This window comes from Rattus rattus, chromosome 2 (genome assembly GCF_011064425.1).
Source record: "Rattus rattus isolate New Zealand chromosome 2, Rrattus_CSIRO_v1, whole genome shotgun sequence".
NCBI lineage: Eukaryota > Metazoa > Chordata > Mammalia > Rodentia > Muridae > Rattus > Rattus rattus.
The window spans coordinates 45,291,241-45,314,783 of NC_046155.1; the positions used below are offsets into that span (position 1 = coordinate 45,291,241).

The 23,543-nt window shown below is 46.6% G+C and overlaps 1 protein-coding gene across 1 annotated transcript in view; it reads right to left on the minus strand.

Moving 5' to 3' along the window:
• Window positions 1-579: 579 nt before the first annotated feature.
• Window positions 580-23,543, minus strand: part of Armh3 (armadillo like helical domain containing 3) — a 181,884-nt gene continuing 158,920 nt past the window's right edge. Inside the window, exons 25-26 of the mRNA XM_032892086.1 lie at window positions 3,672-3,788; window positions 580-2,186 (exon numbers count right to left, since the gene is read on the minus strand). Coding sequence (XP_032747977.1) covers window positions 2,094-2,186; window positions 3,672-3,788 — 210 coding nt within the window. The 3' untranslated portion in view covers window positions 580-2,093. The remainder of the gene's footprint in view (window positions 2,187-3,671; window positions 3,789-23,543) is intronic.

The following is a 23,543-nucleotide window of genomic DNA, read 5'->3' on the forward strand; positions in this document are numbered from 1 at the left end:
ACAGCACTGCACAGAGCTCCCTTCACCTCAGTCTCCAGGAACCGCCTGCTGAGAGCAAAGGCCTCAGCTAAGGTAGTACCTCAGTGAGCCTTTTCAGTCAGATTTTCTTTCCAAATGCTGGAGTCAGTGAACCGCGGTGGGTGTTCCTGTGTGAAGCTGGGACAGGCAGCGGCCTTAAGGAGGCCTGTCTTTGGGAGGAACACTCCCAGAAACCTCCAGGAGCTGTCAGAGGCACCAGCCAAGCTGACTTGTAGATGAGGCAGACTCCAGGTTCAAGGTCTCAGGTGTACATGAGAGGTGGGCTTTTAGTCAGGGGAGAAAAGAGATGCTTTGCTTAGGGCTGCTCATCCTAGACTGGCCCTTGTTCCACTACAGGAAGGGCTGGAGAAACCCAGAAGGCACCTAAGGGACCTGCTCATAACATTCTCCCTTCTTTCTCCCAGTGGCAAGGGAGACCATAGTTCTCAGGACCCAGCTGGACCAGGAGACTCAGAAGGACCAAGTCTTAAGGAAGGTCCCTTTATGACACAGGACCAATCTGCATTTAGGAGACGAAGAGGGGAAAGACACTAAAGAGACTAAAGACACACAGATCAACTTTTAATAGCTTTGATTTGCCACCAGCTCCAGATCCAGCTGCTCTGGGGTTCATAACCATGGGGATCACTAAACACCTCAGGTCAAGTTACCCATCTGGTGACCAGTGATTAGAGATGGCGCACCCCACAATGGCTTAAGGTTCTACATCTATGCATGTCAGTCTGCCGACGAATTCTCCAGAACTATTTTACTTCTGCTCAATCAGAACTCTGGCTTCCAGGGAGGCAAGTATCCCAAAGAGACAGATGCTAAATAGACAGGAGCTCAGAAAGCCCCAGACCTACCCTCAGCCTCCCTCAGACCCTCACTTGCTGCTTGCCCTGGCCATCCTGGGGCTCCACAAAGCTTTAGACTGGAGGGACCTTCGAGCAGCAGCTATTTCAGGGGCATCTGTGGGGCAGGGAGAACCCTACAGTGGTTCCATGGAGACTGTCCGATGATAGAATCCACAGGCCAGCTTCATGGAGGTTGGATGTGCTCGAGACCCAGCTACAGTATGGCTGGACAAGATGGAGGCTCGAGGCATGGTGCTCACCTAGGCTGTCCGGATGAACAGCACTCTACCCCCAGCAGGTTCTCTCCCAGCACCAGACCACAGCGGGAACAGATTCCTCCCCAGAGGAAATTCTTAGGCAGGCTGAATGTAAACAACAGCAGGGTGAGGGGGTGGAACACGTGGAGGGGAGCTCATCTAGGCTCCCACTGGAGGGGTGGGTGGGGAGGGGGGAGCTGCTGGAAAGGGAACCAGCAAAGTAGGCACCTTGAGGGCTCCAGAAAACCTGTCAATGTTTATTTCACACAGACTCTTTTAAGACAGTTTAAAACACTAAAAAGGCAAGGCTAAAGTTGTGGGCCTATTGTGTTGACGAGTCAACGTGGGAAGGCAAGGAAAGGAACAGGTGCTCCTGGTGCCAAAACTAAAATCCAGAAAGGAGAGGTCGGACAGCAGAGCACCAGGCAGATCCAATCTCCAGTCTCTCAGAGGTGTCAACTTTGAATGTGAAGACAGAAAAAGGCGCCAATCCCTGACCTACTCTGTGCCAGAACTGAGGTGCTAAGGACTGTGTAGACTGCAGTGGGGGCAGGGGCCTTGCTCAGCTCCAGGTCCAAAAAGAAACAGGATGTGGCATCAGCCAAGAACAGCCGTTTGCCTTCAGAGTGTTGGCATCAGCTGCGGACTGACCAACCAGCACCTGAATAATCAGAAGCCAGAACGTGGAATCTCAACTGGAATCATGAGGCAGTATCCAGGGAATGCAGCCTGGAAACCCCACACTTTTGGTTGCCTCTCCCATTACCCTCCCATTTCTCCCCAAATAAGACCATCCTGGGCTTGCCCTTGCTGTCCAAGCTCACTGAAGTACGGCCTTCACCAAGAGCCTCGGGGTCTGTGCTTCTCTCCAACCTTGAAGGCAGTCCCCACTCCTTTTGCTCGCCCTCCAGCCCAGGAGCCTCATGGGTAAGGCAGTCAGTGGCTCTCAGGCAGTGCAGCCTCAGGAGATGGTGGAGAACTCCTTCAGGAGGGCTTCCTGGCTGAGTGTGTGGAAGGCGAGGTTCCTCCGGACGTTGGTACTAATGGACCGAACCTGGGAGAGGGTTGGGGAGGTGGAAGGGCAGAGAAAACAGTTTCATTACAAACAGCAGAGGGCAGGCCTGAGGCACCAGGCCAAGATGAAGTGTTCACTTGCTGGCAGGAGAAGACTTGTGAAGAAAGGCTGGGAGAGCCAAACTCCCAACTCTAGGAGGCTTATGGGAATTCAGCAGCCTTTGCAAGGAGGCTCGTCCATGGAAATACGTATGTGTTTCTATGAGGAACAAACCAACAGCAGAGGGAAAGAATGTATCTGCTTAGTCCTGGAAACCCAGAGCTTTACTTTAGTTCTTGCTTTGCTCTAACAGTCATCTGGCAGGAAGCAAAGGGAAAACAGCAGGGCAACACCAGGCAAATCCACCTCATTAAGGACCAGAACTTTGCTTCCCTGTGCCAGAAGTACAGCCAGAAGGAGTAAGGGAAGCGGGGCAGTGCCAAGGATCTGCAAGACAGCTCCCTCTGCAGAGGCTCATGCCTAAGAGCCCAGCACTTGGGAGACTGAGGCAGGATGACTACTCCAAGTCCCAGGCGAGCCTAGGCTATATATAGTGAGATCCTGTCCTTGAGAGATAGGCAGGCGGGCAGACCCATTCTAATTCTTTTTTTTTTTTTTTTTTTGGAGCTGGGGACCGAACCCAGGGCCTTGCGCTTGCTAGGCAAGTGCTAATTCTTCTTTACAACCCTCTCCATAAGTTAAGTCATTCTCTTATTTGTTTCTGGCACCCAGTAAATCTCCACCCAGTAAATCTCCACATTGATGTAAAAATCACTATTCATCTCATTGAAAACACTGTGCCTACTTATTACATGATGGGTTTTTGTTCATAACTAACTCACCACAGAAAAATCCTGAGGCCTTTCACGTCAGGGTTGGAGTTGGACTGTGATGATCTGAAATCTAGTACCTCTGCCACAAACATGCATTAAGTTAAAGCTCTGTTGATGAGAGCCTGGGGAATGCTTTAGAACCTCTCTGTCCTGTCCCATTCACTAGCAGGGTTTGTGTCAACCAGGAAGGAAGCGCAGAGCTTCCCCTGGGGCAGCTGAGTACAGAACAGGAAAGGGACATTCAAAAGGGAGGCCAGCTTGGAGCCACGCCTGGGAGACTGGGTGGGTGAGATATGGGAGTGGGCACAGACAGTGAGGAACGCAGAGCTACAGGGCAGTCTCTCAAGACAGGACCAGTCAGGGAGTGACTATTTAGTTGCTCTAAGGACAGCAAGGGGTGCTGCATCATGGCTGCCACTGGTGACACATGCCAGATCCCCGCCCAGCCCTGCTAGAGCTGTGCAAGGTTGTCTCTGGCTGCAGACGAGGTGGATAATGCTGTCTCTCACTGCCTCATCCAAACTGCTTCGTAGAAGGGCTGCATACCAAACTCCTCTAGTTTTATTAATCTTTAGCAAACTGCAGTCATACCCAAGAGTACAGCAGATCTCAGTGTCTAAAGACACAGGCAGGGTTGGGGATGGGAGCTCACCAGCTCTTTGAAGAAGGCGGCCTCCTTGTGCTGCTCAGAGTAGCGCTCATACTGGTCCAGGCCATCTTGCAGCTTCAGTGTGAGTGTGTCGTAGTTGGCTCGCACTACCTCTAGTACCTGAGGGAAGTCAAGGGCCAAGGGCTCTCAGTCCTGGTAAGAATCTCTATGTAAAGCAAGGAGGAAGGATGGCAGGGGGTAGTTTCTCTGGTTTATGAGATTGTGTGTGTGTGTGTGTGTGTGTGTGTGTGACACACACACACACACACAGACAGACATACCTCGGGGCAGGGGGGACAGAAATAGACAGACACACACACAGACACACCAGAGAGAGAGAGAGAGAGAGAGAGAGAGAGAGAGAGAGAGAGAGGAGAGATATTTCTCTGTGTAGCCCTGGAACTCACTCTGCAGACCAGGCTGGCCTTGAATTCAGCAATCCACCTGCTTCTGACTCCTGAGGGCTTGGATTAAAGATGAGGACCCCCCCCCGCCGCTAAAGTCTCTCTCCTCCCCGAGATGGAGTCTCATATGTGAGGCTGACACTGAATTTTTTATCCTTTGGCCCCTGCTAGGCCTTTCCTGACAGCTCATCCTGACCACAAAGACTGTGCACTCTGGTTATGGCCCCACTGTCCCTGACACCACCAGAGCACTCTTAGCCTCTGCAGGAGGCTCGCTCTGGTCAGGTTTTCCCAGACACTGAGTTTGCCAATGTCTGACTGCTTCTCCTTTCTGGAAACCATGTTTCTTCAGCCCTGGAATGTTCCTGAGACCATCTGCCACTTGTTTTCATGTGCCGACCCATTATTCTTATCCATCTCCTGGAGCAAACTTTTGGGTATCCAAGCACTGAGTCACAGTGGACACTGACGGGGCACAGGATGTGCATCTCCTCAACAATGCTTCTCTAAGTGTTGTTTGAGAGACAGGGTCTCTCTATGTAGTCTGGGCTGGCCTGGAACTCACTATATAGCTCAGTCTGGTCTGTAATTTTTATCTTCCTGACTCACCTCCTGATATCTGGGCTTATAAGTGTCTACTACCACACTTGACCTGACTCTCTATGGGGCGAGGAGTCAAAATTCAAATGACTTTGGAAACCCTGGTGTCTGAGGTTAATAATAAAGGATCTGGAAGCCAAACTTGATGTGACTTCAAGACCCTGAATCAAACGAAGGCAAGGGTCGGGCAGGTGGGAGGAAAGGCACTTGTCAAGTTAGCGGAAGTGGACAGGGCAGAGGAGGAGCAAGGAGGACGAGGACTCAGTCTGGTGACCTGCATGGAGGTATCTGATATGCAGGAAAACCATGTCGTTAAGGAAAACCCTGCTCATCAGGGAACGGGGAAGTTAAGTGTGAGGGACCTGGCTCTGACAGAAGGCAAAGGGGGTCAGCCAGGGTCAGGACATGTCAGTGGGACAGAGGCCAGGCTCCCCGGTGCAGAAGGGTATACCTCTGCATTGTTTCCTTTTTCAGACCAAATTTGTGGTGGGCCAGGCTTTACTTGGGAGCAAACGCTCCTGCCTGCCAAGTGTCTGAGGTAATAAAGGAAATGGTGAACACTGGGAGGAGAAGCTCTGCGTTTGGGTTTCAAGGGAAGATGCAATGAGGACCAAGGCCCATCCCCTTCTTCCCTCTAAACATCCAGATCTACCGGACTGTTTTGCCTACTGGGTCCCACAGTGAAGGCCACTTGCTCTGCTTCCAGCAATACTTCCAGTGACGGCAGGCACACAGGTAAACCAGGCCTCTCCAGCTGTGGGCAGCATTCATAGATAACTGGGGGCAGCATTCATAGATAACTGGGGGCAGCATTCATAGATAATTGTGGGCAGCGTTCATAGATAACTGGGATGGCTGCAGTCAAGGTCTTGGCTCAAGGCCAAAAACAGGGCAAAATTCCTCCAACATGATGCCAGTCCCTAGAAACCAGGCAAAACAGAGTAATATATGCTTTCCTAAGACCTAAAATCTGGGCAGCCTCAGCGATGCTTACAATCTAACACCTTGGCTTAAATCTTCCCTGAGGAGAGTCAGGTACCAAGTGAAAAATTCACACCAAAGCCAGCTGCTGAAAATCAGGAAGATGGCTGTTCCTCCCAGTGTATCCCCAGAGACTCAGCCTAAGAGCTTTCTGGATTGCCTGGATATTCTCTCTTGCCAGGTCAGAGCAGAAGGTAAGGCTATGTATGCTTAGAGCAGGAGAGTGGCCTGTCAGTTCCTGTAGGCTCTGCTGTCTTCTTCTGTCCCCACTGCTCTTCACTTCTAATGACATGCTTGGCTTGGTTCTGGGTTGAGCACACTTAGTGATTCCCCACTGCTGTAGGAATATCACTTTTGGTGTATCGCTTTTTTAAATGTAGACCAGGCTGCCTTGATCTCAGAGATCCACTTGTCTTTGCCTCCCAAGTGCTGGGATGAAAGGCCTGTGCCACCACACTTGGACATTACTATATATCTTACTTGAGCCTCAGTACTGGCTTGGGTCATGGCAAAGGCAGTGCTTGGGCAGGCAGCAAACGTCCAAACGTCCAAACGTCCGTGTGTCTAAAGGCATTGAGCTTTCCCACAGCCCCTTCTGTACCTAACTTCTTGGCAGCTCCAGTAGCCCCTCGTAAGCTCTCTTTATCTGTGGCTTTGTAGTGCAAGCCTTAGACTTGCAGTCTCCTGACTCAAAAGACCTGAGTAGCTGGGATTAGAGACCTGTGTCACCAGGCTGAGCTCAGATACCCTCTCAAACTATTACCACCAAGTACAAATTACACACCTTTAATCCTAGCAGTGGGGAGGGAGAGGCAGATAGAAACCTATGAATCAGAGGCAAATGTGTCTAAATTGAGTTTCCAGGCCAGCTAGGGCTACAGAGTGGGACCCTGTCTCAAAGCACCACCACCACCACCACCCACCACCACCACCACAATACCACCAATGCCATGAATGCCACATAAATAGCCTATTCTCTAAACACAGGCCCCACCTTTCTTCATATGCTGCTAGGTTTGTAGGCTTCCTAGATCCATACCTATAGTTTAGCCCACAGTAGCTTCAGAGTAGGAAAACTACCCACTAGCCATGCTTTCTAAGGAATCTTCACAAACCACTATGACCCCAGGTAGCCAGGAAACTGGATGTGGGAAGGCTCTGACAGAAACAGACTATTATCAACAGTCACTATAGCTCTCTTGCTTTGGGAACTGAGGTACACTTGACATCTTATGTGTATGTGTGAGTGCATGTGTGCACAGGGGTAGGGGAGAATGCATGCTGGTGTGTGTGTGTGCATGTGCATGCACACGTATGTTCACGCTCGGCCTTATTTCCTTGAGATGAGGTCTCTCATCTGGTGTTCTGTTAGAGGCTAGGATAGTAAACCTCTTGCCTCTGCCCCTCACAGCACTGTGTTACAGGAGCAAATATAACTATGTCTGGCTTTTTAAGTGGATGTATACATTTCGAACTGCTACTCATGCTTGCAGAGTAAGCACTTTTACTCTGAGTCCTTTCCCCAACTGCAACAGTTGACGTCTTTGCACCTCAAGCCTTCTATGAAATGTAACTTGAATTTTCCTTTCTAAAGCGACCTCCTAATAAAGTTTGAGTATTATAATGTTACCACAGTCGATGGAAACACTGGCCTCCCAAATGGCTACACGGCTACTTTGACAGTTCCCGGGTCTCAAGAGCAGCTACCTTCACAGGCCAGGAAGTACCTGAGTCTCATGCTCTGCCGACTGAGCTAGCCAGGCGTTGGAAGCACCTAATTCAAATTCCCCAAAGGCACTACTGGCCCACATGATTCTTTACCACACAGGAACGTTTGGGTTCCAGGGAGACAGACAAATGGCCTCAGTCTTGAAGACCTTATGCCCACTTTGGTTTAAAACCACGTCAAAAAAAGCCAAGAGAAAGCAACTGGGGCTGGAGACAATAGCAGGAGAAAACAGCAAAGTAATTAAGATCATGGACTTTAAAGTCACAGGTCTGAATTTTGGTTTCACATTAAGCACTGAATAACTATATACATTCACTGTGAGTTTCTGGTCTTTCAGCTTAGTTCTTCTAAGCTATACAGGGGTGTAACACTACCTGCCTCGTCAAGCTGATGGGACATGACAGGAGACAGTGACTTTCCAGGACCTGGAACACAGTGAATGGCCAATAAGTAGTTGCTAATTATATAAAGAAAGCTTTCTGGGGATGAGGGTTTTGGATGTTCTTGCCGTCCCCAGATAACCCTAACTATAAGGCAGGAGAAAGGCCGAGCTAATCCTCATTCAGCTGACAGGTTCTCTGCTAAGGACACCAGACTCTCCTATGCAGTATAAATGTAGGACACCGAAGTCAGAAGAGTACCTAGGACCCCTGGCTGGAGCATTACCCCTTGGTGGTGCAAGGGACACAGGCATTGAGAAAGGACAACTGAGGAGATAGACCTGGAGAAGCCTGGCTTTCCACAGCACAGGAAAGCTGTTGGAGTGGTTTTGTTTTGTTGTTTCACTCTTTAGAGCAAGGCCTTTGACTCGCTCTGTAGACCGGATTGGCCTCAAACTCAACAGAGATCCACCTGCCTCTGCCTCCCTAGTGCTGGGACTAAAGGCGTGTGCTACCATGCCTAGCTGCTGCTTTTTTTTCTTCTTCTTCTTCTTCCTCCTCCTCCTCCTCCTCCTCCTCCTCTTCCTCCTCCTTCTCTCTTCTTTTTCACGTGGAGGAGGTTTATTGGAATGGTGGAGACAGGGGGGTGGGTAAGAGACGGAGAAGAGAGAGAAAAAAGGGGAGAGAGAGAGAAGAGTAGAGGCCGGCCATGAGCATGTGGAGAGAAGTGGGGAGGGGAATGGGGAGAGAGGGAGAAAGGGAGAAGGTAAGAGCAAGAGAGCAAGAACAAGAGCCATGCCTCGTCAACACTTTTTTTTTTGGTTCTTTTTTCCGGAGCTGGGGACCGAACCCAGGGCCTTGCGCTTCCCTAGGTAAAGCGCTCTACCGCTGAGCTAAATCCCCAGCCCCTCGTCAACACTTCTAAAGCAAGGTCTTTGAAACAAGAAATCACTCTAGTCTGACTGTCAGTCACAGTGAATAAGAATCACCAGGTTAGGGGTTGGGGATTTAGCTCAGTGGTAGAGCGCTTGCCTATGGCAAGCGAGGCCCCTGGTTCATCCCCAGCTCGAAAAAAAAAAAAAAAAAAAAAGAATCACCAGGTTAGCTTCAAGTTACCTCCAAAGGCCGACCTCTGAGTTCATTCTGATAAGAGAAAGAAAATGGACGATTTTTCCCCAGAATTCACATTTTATAGTTCTAAATTCAGGACAGATTATGGCTGATCACTGAAAAGATGTTCACCCTGGCTGCTGGGCCTCCCTGCTCATGGGTACTGAAAAAAAGTTTCAATCAAAAGTATTTGGAAGACAGTTCTTCAGTTAAGAGCAGAGGATGAAGGGCCAGAGAACTGGCTCAGGGGATAAAGGTACCTGCATTAAGCCCGATCGATGACCTCAATTCCATCTCCAGAACCTACTAAGTAGGAGAGAAGTGACCCCTGGAAGCTATCCTCTGATGTCCACAGGTGCTGTGGCAGGTGCATGCCAGTTTTCTTGTTTCCTGTTTTGTTTTTGAGACATCCCTGGCCTGGAATCACGCTGACCTTAAACTCACAGGATCTGCCCATTGGCTGGAATTAAAAGTGTACATTACCACACCCCATGCAGTTTTCTCACCAAGTGGGTAATGATATTTTCATCGAACTGCTAGTTCTGGTGACTGCTAGTTCTAGGGTGGTGACTGTAAGGCACCGCCATGTCTGACGCGGCAGTCCTAGTAACTGCAGCTATGCCTACTGTTACTTTTCACCTGCTTGAACCTATTGCTCGCTTCCACTGAAGTTCACTTCCACTCCTAGCATAAACAAGTCCCCTCCTATCCTCCTGATCTCTGGGAGACACCTTTATTTTATAGGTTTCCCAAAGAGATATTCGCTGGCAAGCCCTCTCCTGGGGTAATAAACATGGGATTACCACCATTAATTTCCTTACTCGGAATTGCCATATTAGTGAGCGCTTTGCTCTCTGAACAGAGTCAGTGTGACTTTGTGAATTTCTCACATTGCCAAACAGAGTCCCAAGAACAGTAAACACTTAACAAGCTTGTAGAATTAATTTAGTAACACAGGCTCAACTAAAAAGGTAAGGAATCTCTTGTTAGGGTCACATGGTAAGATCAGAATTAGCCCTGCTGATCTAACACTCAGCACTGTTCTTAGCACTTTGAGAGGCTTCTGAAACTTTCAAGCCAAGTTCTGCCTTCATGATGCCAATAAGAAAACTGGGGATTCAAATACATGTGGAGCCAAGCAGGGTCAGGTATGAAACAATGAATGTGCCCTAGGTTGAGATGCCACTACACAATTCTTTGAGACAGGGTTTCAAGTAGCCTCAAACTCCCTATGTGACAGGCTGTCTTTGCCTTCCCAGTGCTGAGATTACAGTCATGTTACCTATGCCTGGCCATACACCCGTGAAAACAGGCAGGAAGAATGAAAGGCCTTAAGGTTTCTTCTCTTTAAAACAAAAGTTTACATTGTGTGTGTGTGTGTGTGTGTGTGTGTGTGTGTGTCCACTTGCCATGACATGTACAGTGTCCACCTAGTATGGCATGTAGAAGTCTGAGGGGAATAACTTGTTTGAGGCCATTCTCTCCCACCATGTGAGTCCTATGGACGAGACTTGGGTCTTTAGCCTTAGTAACAAGTGTCTTTACCTCCGATCACTGAGTGTGAAGGTCTCTTCGATCACCATCTCTCCTACTTTATGCTAGTGTGACAGTTAATTCAGAATGCCACATTCTAGGCTGACAGGACCCCTAGGACAGCAGCTTCAGAAAAAGCCACTTACTTGGGCAAGTTGGCCCTGCATTGACAGCTGCAGGTCCTGTCAGGAACACAGAGTGTGGGGGGACGGAAAGAAGGGGAACACAGGGTGTTGGGGGATGGAAAGAAGGGAAGTCCCTTTATTCCACACATACACAGACTAGACTTTAAGTTTCTCAGAGTTCAGACTCACCCCATTCTGAAAGGTCGTACTGAGGCCTGTTCTAGTTAGTGATAGTTTTTACAGCACAAATGCAACTCAATGTGCAGTGTACTCATTAGATAACCATGCCAGCGAGCTAAGCAGACACACACGGTGATCTCAGAGCAGCCAGGTTCAAATACTTGCTGAGCTATTTTTAGCACTTGTTTACATAGAACAACGAAAAGATTTGCACCTCAAAGGACAAGAACAAACAAGGAGATTCATGAGTTCCAGGTCTAACCAGTACCCAGAGGAAACTAATCATTCCTTCAGACACTGAGCTGCCGTCTCCCCCTCCCCCTCCCTGAAGAACAGTGTGTGAGCGTGGAGGTGTTTATGGAGGTCAGAAGACGATGTGGGTCCCTTAGAGCTGAAGATGCAGGCAGTCATGCATCACTGCTTGTGATGGAACCGGGACTTGAATGCCAGTCCTCTGCAAGAGCAGAGGGCATTCTCAGTCAGGGAGCTCTCCAGCTCAGTCATAAACAGTTTTTAAAGATGGGTTTCTCTGTGTAGCACTGGTTGTCCTAGAACTTGCTCTGTAGACCAGGCTGGACTCAAACTCACAGAGATTCTCCTGCCTCTGCTTCCCAAGTGCTGGGACTGAAGGTGTGTGCCACCGTGTTCAGCTCCCCATCTTTACAGCTTTTCTTTCCTTTCTTAAAAAATTATTTTATTATTTTGTGTGTGTAAGTGTTTGGCTGAACTGATGTGACATGTGTGTGCAGTACCTTTGGAGACCAGAAAAGGGCACTGATTCTCCTAGGACTAGAGTTACTGAGAGTTGTGAGCCATCATGTGGGTGCTGGGAATTGAACCTTGTCCTCTGTAAAAGCAGTCAGTGCTTTTAACCAGAGCCATTTCTCCCCACCCCCACGCCCTATTTTTTTTTAAATACACACACACACACACACACACGCATGTGCGCGCGCGCCTGTCTGTGGGTGGGTGGGTATGGACGTGCTATGGGCTAAGTGTATGTGTCTGTAATGGACTTCCCATGCTATCTTCTGGTGTGTCTGGAGACAGCAGTGTATTGACATACATAAAATAAGTAAATAAATCTTTAAAACCCAAAAACAAACATATCAGTAGCAGGCAGATTCTTCCTTTTTTTTTTTAAACGAAACCTATTTTATTTTATTTTTTTATTTATTTTATTTATATGAGTCCACCACAGCTGTCTTCAGACACACCAGAAGAGGGCATCAGATCCCTTTACAGATGGTTGTGAGTCACCATGCAGTCGCTGGGAATTAAACTTAGGACCTCTGGAAGAGCAGTCAATGCTCTTAACCACTGAGCCATCTCTCCAGCCCCAGCAGGCAGGTTCTTAACGGGAACATTACAATATGAAGGCTACTCCCAAGTCTACCTATCTGAAGATGAAGATTGAAATGGATCATAGTGCTCTACAAATAATTCACCTGCCTTCTTGAATAAAGTCTACCACTGCTTAAGGAAACCAGCAGGACTGGTGAGATACCGCTGAGGGTAAAGGCTCGCCACCACACCTGTCAACCTGAGTTTGATCCCTGAGATTTACATGTTGAAGGAGGAGAATCAACTCCCTCAGGTTGTTCCGTCAGACACAGGCTCACCAAATAAACACATGTGAGAAGAAAAACAGCAGGCACTGAGTCAAATCCTCGAAGAAGGAATCACTCACCAGGAGACATACATAACAGCCCTGCATATGTGTGCAGACAGTAACAGCTTCAAAGCTCTGAATGAGGCACACCTGACACTGAGGAACGAGAACGAGGGATCTGCAGTTACAGCTGCAGGCTCCATCGTTGCCCTTAGTAGCTGATGGGACAAGCAGACAAGCCCCAGGGTCAACCGTCAGACTACCAACCTACTTGACCTAAAGGGTATCATAGGAAAAGTCTACTCCACTACAGCAGAGCACATTCTTCTCAAGAGCACAGAACATCAACAAGACAGACCATGTGCCACACCATAAGCCAAACCTCAATGCATTAAAGGAACTGGAATCACACCAAACATATTTTTTGACCACCAGGGAATTAAATAAGGAGTTAATAACACATATATCTAGAAAATCCCCAAATAATCAAATAAAATGACACATTTTAAAATGTCATAAAAGAAGAAATGAGAAAATATTTTCAGCTGAATAAAAATGAAAACAGAGGGCTGGAGAGATGGCTCAGCGGTTAAGAGCACTGACTGCTCTTCCAGAGGTCCTGAGTTCAAATCCCAGCAACCACATGGTGGCTCACAACCATCTGTAATGAGATCTGATGCCCTCTTCTGGTGTGTCTGAAGACAGCTACAGTGTACTCATATGTAATAAATAAATCTTTAAAAAAATGAAAACAGAATTTATGGGATGTTAACCACAAGGAGAACTTAGGCCACTCGATTTGTGTGTTAGAAAACAGACAAGTAGAGGTGGCACAGGTCTTGAATACCACGACTCTGTGAGTTTGAGGCCAGCCTGGTCTGGGCTATTGAGTAAGTTCCAGGACAGTGAGGGTACACAGAGAATCTCTGTCTTAAAATAAACCAACAAAAAAGAAAAAAAGAAAATAAAACATGATCTAAACCAATCACCTATTTTTGACTTAAGTTAGAGAAAGAAAAGCAACTTAAACCAAGGTGAAGAGGAGGAAGTAAGATAACCTTATAATCAATCAAGACAAAACAACAAAAAAGTCTGATGAGACTAAAGGCAGATTGATTGAAATGATTAAGGAAATTGATAAACTTCTAGCCAGACTGGTAAGGAACAAAAGAAAAAAGGTATACCTATATCATTAATCCCATAGGCATATCAAAGCAAAAAGAATATGGCAACCAACTGCCAGTAAGTTCCGTAACCTAGATGGACAACTTTCTTAAATAAGCCTGGTGTGTGTCACATGATTATCAGCAGAGGATCAACACCATCCTCCTACATGGGAGTTCCAGGCCATCCGGGGCACACGAGACCCTGGCTGAGAAATTAATAAAACTGCTACAAGCATAAAGTAAAACACCCTGGGCTGTGGAGATGGCTCAGTGGGAAAAAGTGCTTTCCTCTGTGCCTGACGTCTCAGTCCCACCCCCAGGAGCGGTAGGGAGGAAAGGGGAACTAACTCAGGCCAGTTTTCATAATACCACATTTCAAACCCCAGGGCTGAGGTGCCTTTTAACTTATTAAAGTGGACCTGACCTCCAGGTTCTCCAGCATCCCCTCAGTTCCTGTTTCAGGATATGGCTGGCATAGCCACCCTCTACACTCACTCTTCCCCTCCAGCTCTCCAACCCAGGGCCTGGGCTGCCCCTCCCAGAGGTTCCTTCCTAGATAATCCAGCCATTTTGGTTACCTGCCCTTTTGTACTTTTGGCATCCTGGATGCTGCACCTGGTTCCCGTCTCTAACCTCTCCCTTTCCTCTCTCGATCTCTTCGGTGGCTCAGGGTCAGGACCACTCTGGGCTTTCCCACATGTGCCTGACTCTGGCTGTGCTTTTACTAAACTATGGACTAGAAGTTCTGGGCAGAGCAGTGAGAAAAGAGAAAGAAACTAAATGCATACAACTTTTAAAGACAGGAGTGAAAAAGCATATAAAACTGTATTATTTATTCATGCCCAGCGTGACTGAGAGCCAAAAATTCTAAAGACTTTAAAAAAGAGAACAAATGACAGGCACAGTGGCTTACTCCTGTGGTCCCCGCAATTGAGAGGCCGAAGCAGGAGGACAGTTTCAAGTTCAGGGTCAGCATGAGTCCTTTAAAATCAACAAACTAAACAAAGAATTTCCTCTTTGTGGGTCCATCATAACTACACACAAAATGTAGAAACAGCCAGGACATGGTAGTAAGCACCTGATGTCCCAGCACTCAGAAGACTGGAGCAAGAAGATGGGGACACAGAATCAGAACCCTGTTCTGAAATTAGACACACACCATATGTAAATTCCTCCTCCAGGGAAGGACAGATAGTTCAGTTAGAAGCATGAACAGGCCAGGCAGTGGTGGTGCATACCTTTAATCCAGCTCTCGAGAGGCAGAGCAGGTGATCTCTCTGAGTTTGAGGGCAGCCTGACCTACAGAGTGAGTTCCAGGACAGCCAGGGCAACATAACACAATGAGACCGGGTCTCCACCGAGAAAAGTGAAGTTGAAAATACAACTGTATAACATATAACATATAACATATAACATAATGTAAGGTTATCTTGGGAGAAACAGGAATAGGTGAAAATAAGATAGGAAATAGGTGAAAACCAGTCCACTAAAAAGTACAAAACACTCATTAAAAAAAAAAATCTTAAAAGGTGGCTGGAGAGATGGCTCAGAGGTTAAGAGCACTGACTATTCTTCCAGAGGTCCTGAGTTCAATTCCCAGCAACCACACGGTGGCTCACAACCATCTGTAAATGAGATCTGGGGCTCTCTTCCAGTGTGTCTGAAGACAGCTACAGTGTACTTGTCTTTAAAAAAGAAATCTTAAAAGATCTCAAGAGATGCGCTCATAGACTTGAAGACAGTATCATCACCATTAAATGCTGAGTGCTGAACATTAAGCCTAAGTCCGTGAGTGCTAAGCACATGCTCTACCATTGAGCTACATCTCAAAAACATACTAAGGTATCAGTTCTTTCTAAAAGTTTCTAGTAAAGTAAAAGGTTTCTAGAGTTATTACAATTCCGATCAAAATCTCAGAAGCCTTATTTTCTTTAATAAAAAAAGTCATTTTTTGCTTTATATGTGAATTCAAAGGATTCAGAATATTAAAATCAATTTTTAAAAAGAATGAGTATAGAAGACTTCCATTATTCCATTTCAAAAACCTGCTGTAGTCATACAACGATGAAGACAGCACGGCAGTGGTGTGGAAGAGGTGGGTAAGAGCACTTGCTCTTTCGGAAAGTGTGATTCTCAGCATCCAGTTGTTATCTCAAAGCTATGTGTAATTCCAACTCCAGAGGTTTTTCTGACCTCCTTTCATGGGTACTGCACATGTGTGGTGCACTTATACACACATACATGCATGCAAGCAAAATGCTCCCATGTTCAAAAACAAGTACACCGTTAAAAAAAAAAGACATTGTGGCCAGGCATTACACATACAAATCCACAGAACAGACCTGACTTCTGAATGGACCTGCGCATGCCTGGTCAACAGGCTCTATACTAAACCAAGGCATTTAAATTAATTGTCTATAATTTACTTGTTTATCATTTGGTTTTCAAATGAGGCTTCATGAAAGACTGGCCTCAAACTTACTCTATAGTCCAAGTTGGCCCTGATGTCCTGACCTTCCTGCCTCTACCTTCTAAGTGCTGGGATTACCAGTGTGGAGTACTACACCGGGCTTATTTAATGCTGGGGATCAACCCCATGGCTCTGAGTAGGTTAGGCAGGCATTCTATTGACTGAACTAGATCTATAGTCTTCAAGGTATTTAAGTGGGGGAAAGGTCAGTTCTTAGAAGAGACAGTAATGGAAGACCTGAGTATCACAGGGAAATGGATATTTACTTTTACTACACATTAAACAAACACTCCTTGAAATAAATCACAGATCTAAATGTAGGAGCCTGAATTATCTGGATTATAAAACTTTTACATGAGGGCTGGTAAGATGGCTGAGAGGGCCACTTGTCACCAAGTGTGAAGGCCTGACTTCAACCCCTGGGGCCCATAGAGTGGGAAGGCAGAACTGACTCCTGCAAGTTTTTCTCTGACCTTCATACACAAGCATCCCTTCCCACCTACAACAAACAAACGAATGTAATTTTTTTTGAGACAAGGTTTCTCTGTGTAGCCCTGTCCTGGAAGTCACTCTGGAGCAGGCTGGCTTCAGGGATGTGCCTGCCTTTGCCTCCTCGGGGCTGAGGTACGGATGGCCCTAACTGAAAGTGACTGACAACCCTGTGTGGATACATCAGTGGCCTTGAACCAAGGGAACTTACAGTCACAGGAGCAAGAGGTTCAAACTCTGAACCTTCCCACGCTGGCAGAATGGGAAAAGAGCCCACAGAGTAGTGAGTACTATCCACAAGTGGTGCCTCAGTGTGGGGCTGGAAAGTTAAGGATAAAAACAGGAAATCCGAATTAAAATGCTGCAGGGGATGAATTTTTTTTTTCAAGAGGCCAGCAAAGAGTTTATTGTTGCTGCTATCACTGCTTTGCTCCCAGAGGGGATTTTTCTATTTTTTTTTTCCTTTTCTTCTTTGTATATTTTGTTTCAAAAAAGTTTGAAAGACTAACTGAGCAGTTGGAAAAATTGTGAGTGGAAACCGAGGAGCCTGAGAAACAAAATTTGGCTGAAGTGGAAAAACAAAAGGGGTCACTTTATTTTCTTTTCTGGACGTTGCAGAGTTGGCTGCACACCTGGAGAGGTTGTGGGTGGAGAGGGAAGCCCTTGGGAGGTGGGAGCACTGGAAAAGAGAGAACAAAAAGGCTCAGTCCCATGAGTAAGCAACAAAGTGGGTGCCTCACCCAGGAAGACAGAGGGAAGAGACTGCACTGGAGGGTGGTGGATCAGAGAAAAGCTGGAAAAGCAGGAGGACAATCTAATGAAACAGCCTTTGGAGAGAAAGGGTTAATCTCAAACCACCACCAGGGTAGTGAGAGACCAGGAGGCCTGGGGTTATGACACCATCAGCCTTCCCAGTAGTCATACAGCATGTACCTGCTATTGATGTGGGACAAGGTTAGGAGGAGATAGAATTCATCCTGTGGAAATGACAGATCTAAGGCATTTTAAAGAGGTTATGATTTCATATGAGATGCACTCCTCTTATCTGAAACCAAGTCTAAATAACTGAGCTACTCAAAATAGAATTATTCCCCAAGATTGGAAGGGATTGGTAACAGTTGCATCAGAGGCAGGTCCACAGTTGCAATGGTGGATGGAAGAATAAGGAACAGTGAAACAGTGAGAGAGATGAATACAGCAAAGACCAGTTGCTGGGTGAAGAGCCGTGCTCTAACACAGAACAGATTCAATCTGAGGATGATACTAAGGAACAATGCTGCACTGTAGCTTTAAGAGTTTGGAAAAAAGTCCACCTCATTTACAAAGATTAGACAAGGCTCTGGAGAAGCCTTCACTGATTTGTAACGATGATTAATCTCAGCTGTGAACAAAGCCATATCAGACCCTGATGCAAGACAGGTGTTGATAGAGACCTTAGTGTATGAAAATGCAAATACCAAATGTAAAAGGCTACTGGACCATGAAAAGTATGAACAATGCCAAAGATGAATTGTGCCACTGATGTTGGTTCCAATGTACACCATGCTAATATAATAGGCCAAGGTAAGGCTCGAGGTCTCTGATACCAAAATGCCTGGTGCTTCAATTGAGGGAAACATGGTCATCTGCAAAGAGACTGTGACCAAACTGTTAAGTGCAAGAAGCAGCACTGGACTGGAAAAGTGAACAAGCTGGCTTTAGGTTCCATGACTTTCCTAAATCTCACACAGAAAGAAGGCCTAGGCTTCCCAGGGTGTGTATGCGATATGAAAAACGTCGAACTGGGTTCAGGAATCAGATCCAAAAGATTCAAGGTAACTTCTTACTCTCAGGAAACGGCCTTGGGGGCCTGGCTCCGGGCTCAGAGCAAAAATTACTATCCATCTCAGTCAGGGAGTATCATGCTACAAGGGAGAAAAATAAAAATCCCAGACATAGAATCAGTAGTGCTGTGTTAACTTTAAATTTTCTGACTGTTAATGAGAAAGGAACAACAGCATCGAGAGACACTGGGTTACAGAAAAAAACTGTGGAAATAAATCAGCCTATATATATTGTAAGGATGTGTTAGCTGAATGAAAGCCAGTGTGAGTTTTGTGTTGGGGACACAGATTTGCTTTTATAGCCACAGGAAATGAGAAGCTGTGGACACATCAAAACAGACACAGAACAGAACTGAGCAGCAGAGGTCTCCTGAAGACCTAGCCCACTCTCCTGAAAAGTGCTTAGTTCATTGAAAATATCTGTTTGTAATTTACCACTACACACAGCATGACTAATGGCTTAGCATGGAGGGAATGTATTGATAATTCTGGGATTTTGCTTTCTTTAAAAAAAAAAAACAAAACAGAAATATTTTAAGAATATGTTTTATTTTAATTCCAGGTGTGGGGATATCAGGCTGTTTCCGACTGTCTGCGACAGCTAACTATGATTTACTCTGTGCTCTAACAGAGGTGTGGTTTCGCCGGCTGCAGATCATTTCTGTGATTATGCGCTGTTTGGAAATCTGGGAACTTTTCAGAGGGGATAAATGAGGGCCCCAAGGTGGATGATGGTCGCTCAGGGAGATTAGTTGGAGTTTGCTACTAGCCATGATCAAAGAAGAAACAAGGAGAAAGACATTAGATACAAGGATCTGTCTGTCTGCCTGCCTGCCTGTCTGTCTGTCTCTCCTCTATCCTTTCTCTATTTAGTGAGAGGGGGGTGAAACCAGGGGATGGGGAGAGATAAAGGGTAGGATAAAGAAGAACCCACAAAGTGGCAAAGACCAGCTACACTGGGATTAAAGGCATTCATCACCACTGCCTGCCTAAACAAATGTAATTTAAGAAAATTATAGAGGGAAAATAAAAGTTGAAAACTTTTGTGCCTGGGAATAGGTAAAGATTTATACAGGATGTCCTTGAACTTGTTATGTAGCAAACAGTGACCTTGAACTCCTGATCCTCTTGCCTCTGCCTCACTGGTATTACAGGAATGAAGGAGGGGTGTCTTAAGCTGGGCATGGTGGCACATGTCTGTACGCACAGCACTCAGGAAGAGGATGCAGAGGGATCACAACCAGTTTAAAGCTGGTGTCTAGGGGTTGGGGATTTAGCTCAGTGGGAGAGCGCTTGCCTAGGAAGCGCAAGGCCCTGGGTTCAGTCCCCAGCTCCGGAAAAAAAAAAAAAAAAGAACCAAAAAAAAAAAAAGCTGGTGTCTACCTGTTGAGTTCTCATCTCCAAAGATAAATATCCAAAGCCAGCTGTGCTGTGCACTGTGCTTCTTGGGCAGACGCAGTTTTGGAGTGTGTGTGGCTCCTAGATTGGTACAGCAAGTACTTCTGTACTGTTTGCACAGAAGAGCTGGGGAGAGTCAGCCTAGGCAGGCACATAGTTCCTGTCTTGTACCAAAGACACTCTGAAACAGGGAATTCTCAGACCAAAGCAGTTCTTGAGAGTTTCCTTTAGAGCTAAGAACTTGTTCTTTTTCAGAGTACCTTAGCTCAAAATGACTGCAAAGGAAAGAAAGGAACAGAGATGAACACACACACACACACACACACACACACACACACACACACACACACATACACACACACAAACCCAAAGCCAAGAGCCAAACAGCACACAACCAGACTGTCGCTGAGAATCTGTCCTTCCTCTGGGTACTTTAAGTGACTTTCTACCGAGACACCTTGCTTTTCTCCTAGGGCACTACCATTTCATATGACTTGCTGGGAAACAGGGCTTCTAAGGGTGGAGACCAACCTCTTGGCTTTCTGAGAAGCGCTCTGTTTGAAAGGGAACAGCTTCTGCTATGGCCGCCTGCATACAATATGCACAAGTTTGCTGTTTGCTTTCCTTCCTCCCTCTCTGTTTTCATCTCCTGTACTTCAGGAACAAACTCAATTTTAAAACCAATTTAAGCTGTCCAGGTCTCATAGTTGGTCTATGCCTTTCAAGGCTGCTACCAAAGGGCTTTCTAGTGCCTTGAGACTTATTGATTTGACAGGCTGTATCTGCCCTTCAGCAAGGTGGACCAGATAATGAACCTCACAGTGGGAGATTAGTAAGAGGCTGCCACTTGGGTAAAGGATTGGTGACAGTGACTTTCCTTAATTTCCCTGGGCAGTCACCCCACCTCCCTTTATTTGGCTGAAACCACAGACAGCCCTGTGAAGCTTTTCTTTGCACTAATTACATGTCCAACACATTCAGACCCATACACTGTGTAAGCAAGGCACCTAATCACGTCTACAGGTGCCAAGGTAACAGGAATGGAGGAGACACAAGACCTCCATAGGCCTTCTTTACATGCTGCCCCAACGTGTCTGAACTCCCTACCTGAGGTCTCTTTCCTTGGAAACAGAGACTCTCAGAGAGTTCAACTCAGCTGAAGAAACTGTCATCTGTTGCCAGTGGTGCACAGCAGTTTCCAATCCTAGCCCTTGGGAGGTGGAAGCAGGAGGATTAGGCAGGATTTCAAGGCCAGCCTTGGTGATAAGTTTTGAGGCCAGCCTTTCTGACCCTAACTCACGTCTCTGCCTCCGTGTCAGGGCCTCGCTTACTTCCCACCCCTAACATTTCCGTTTGTGAGCTATGCTCAGTGTCCCCTTTTAGCTGAGTGGGTTCTTTTTCAGATTGCAATTATCACATGGTCACAACTGTTATGAAAAATTGAAATACTGTTATGGTTCCCAAAAACTATTTCAAGCTGGAGGGCTGGCTCAGCATTTAAGAGCACTTGGTCGCTCTTGCAGAGGACCTAGGTTTACTCCCCAGCACCTGAATGGTGGGTCAAAAACCATTTGTAACTCCAGTTCCAAGGATCTCTCATCCTCTTCTGGATTCCATAGTCAACACCAATATCCATGGTGCTCAGTCAAACGCTCACACACACAAAGAAAGAGTGACACAACCGAGATACAGCTCTGCATAAGGTACTTCTAGCCTCGGCCACTGTCACAGGGGCAAGCCAGGCTCTTCACACACCTCCCGGAGCTCTCAAGACCTTCCTAGAAGAGATGGCAGTGGAGATCTCTTCCCAAAATCTTCCCAAAATCAAATGAAGGAAGTGGTGTGAAGAGAGAAGTGTTCCTGAGCATCCCCACTACACCCAGAGCACTTCCTCCTGCAAGTGAAGGAAGCAGCACTACTCGGCTGCAACTCTGAGGATAACAAGGTCCTCAGTGCCTACTGCCATCCTCTAGCACTTCCTGCCTCACACTGACAAAGTGGCTTCATAGCTGCCACACTGAGAAAGAGCAGACATTCATGTGGTGGCCATTTCCAAGTTCTCCTGCAGTGACAGCAGCAGACACAAAGAACAAATGCTGCACCAGGGCATGGCCTCCACCACACAGTTGTTGCCTGGCTGTGCAACAACTAAACTGGAATAAACAGACTCACTACAGCAGTTAAGAGGCTGGACAGACTTAGCTTGTAGACTGATTGGCCAGCATGTAAAAAGCCCTGGGTTGGACTCCTAGTACCATGTAAAGGAGGCACGGTAGGTACCACATGCCATGTAGTTAGAGCACTCAGCAAAGCAGGGCAGAAAGATCGGACGTTCAAGGTCATCCTTAGTACAAAGTGAATTCCCACAGGGGTAATTAAACTTTAATGTGAAAAAAGTGGAAATATATAAAAAAAAATCTACTGTGTAAATAAAAATGTTTCTAAAAGGTCACCATGACACCCCTTTATTTGGAGAAAAGTCTTCCTAGGATACCTGTTTGGAATAAAGGGGCACATTCCATTTATGAAGTTGTCACACCACATTAGGACCCTCTATGTGGATATATCTGTAAGCAACCCCTCTAGCATGGACTGGTACTTTGCATCCTCAGCTAAATGCCTTCTGTCTAAGACTTCTGGCTACCTCCCAGGAACAGGCCCATCACTGCCACTCTCCTGCTTCTTGCTCCTTCATAACCCCAGCTTACCTATTCCTTCAACCTATCTGACAGACTCAAGTTGTCATACATGCCTCAGCCTGACAAAACAGAGAGGCTTAGATTCTGGAGAAAGTCCAGCCTAGCTACATTTGTAGCCCTGAACAAATCAGTTCTTTGTAGTGTTTTCACCTATAAAATAATAATTATAGCGCAAGGCCCTGGGTTCCGTCCCCAACTCCGAAAAAAAGAAAAAATAATAATAATTATATTTATCCCCAAAACCTGACATAAGATTAAAGTAAATAACCCGTACAAAAGTGCTCCCTCAATAATTACAAAGTGTCCCCGTCCTTGTGTGTTTTTGCATCTGTATTAAATCCAAGACACTTTCTCTCCTACACAGGCCACTGATGGTATAGTCAACTCACTGGTCAAACTAAGACAATCTTCTGGGGGGCTTCTTATGCCTATGGTATGTAAGCAGCACGCAGGAGCCACCTTTCCCTCTGACTTTGTGTCTTTCTTGTTTAAGGGAATGAATTCAGTGAACTAACAGCTCCATTGAAGTGTTTTTCCACCCAACGAGTCAACTGAAATGCCAGAACACAAATAAAGACAGCAAGGCAGGCAGGGTGGGACAGCAGCTAGAGTTGGGGTCACATGTCTCACTCAGCCAGAGTTCTCACAGCAACAGTCACTCATGGCTACAGAGAGGCGGACACTGCTATAAGCCGTTGTAGAAAAGCTCACTGTCAAGTACAGGAAGCGAGTCACGGCTACTGTGGGAGTCTTAAACCTTAAATCTTGAGCATGTATCTTTCTGCCAAGGCTGCCTTGCTCTAAGAGGAGAAAACAGCACGGGGCACCGGGAGCCTGCTGTTCAGAGTCTAAAACCACCATGTTTAAAATGCAAACGTGGCCTGGGACATTATTTAGTTTACTTTAGTTGTGGGAGAGACAAAGTCTCTATGTAACACTGCCCATTCTGGAACCCTGTAGGTAGACCAGGCTGGCCTCCTGCCTCTGCCTCCCAGTGCTGAGATTAAAGGTGAACTCAACCGTGCCTGGCTGGGGAGAATTGTTATAGAGGTGGCTCCCATGAGGAAAGTGAACCATAAGAACTTCCTGCTTAGAAACTCCTGATAGGACAATCGGCTTCATCTTGAACCCATGGTGGGAGCTTCACACCAAAACACACAAATCAGCCCTTTCTGC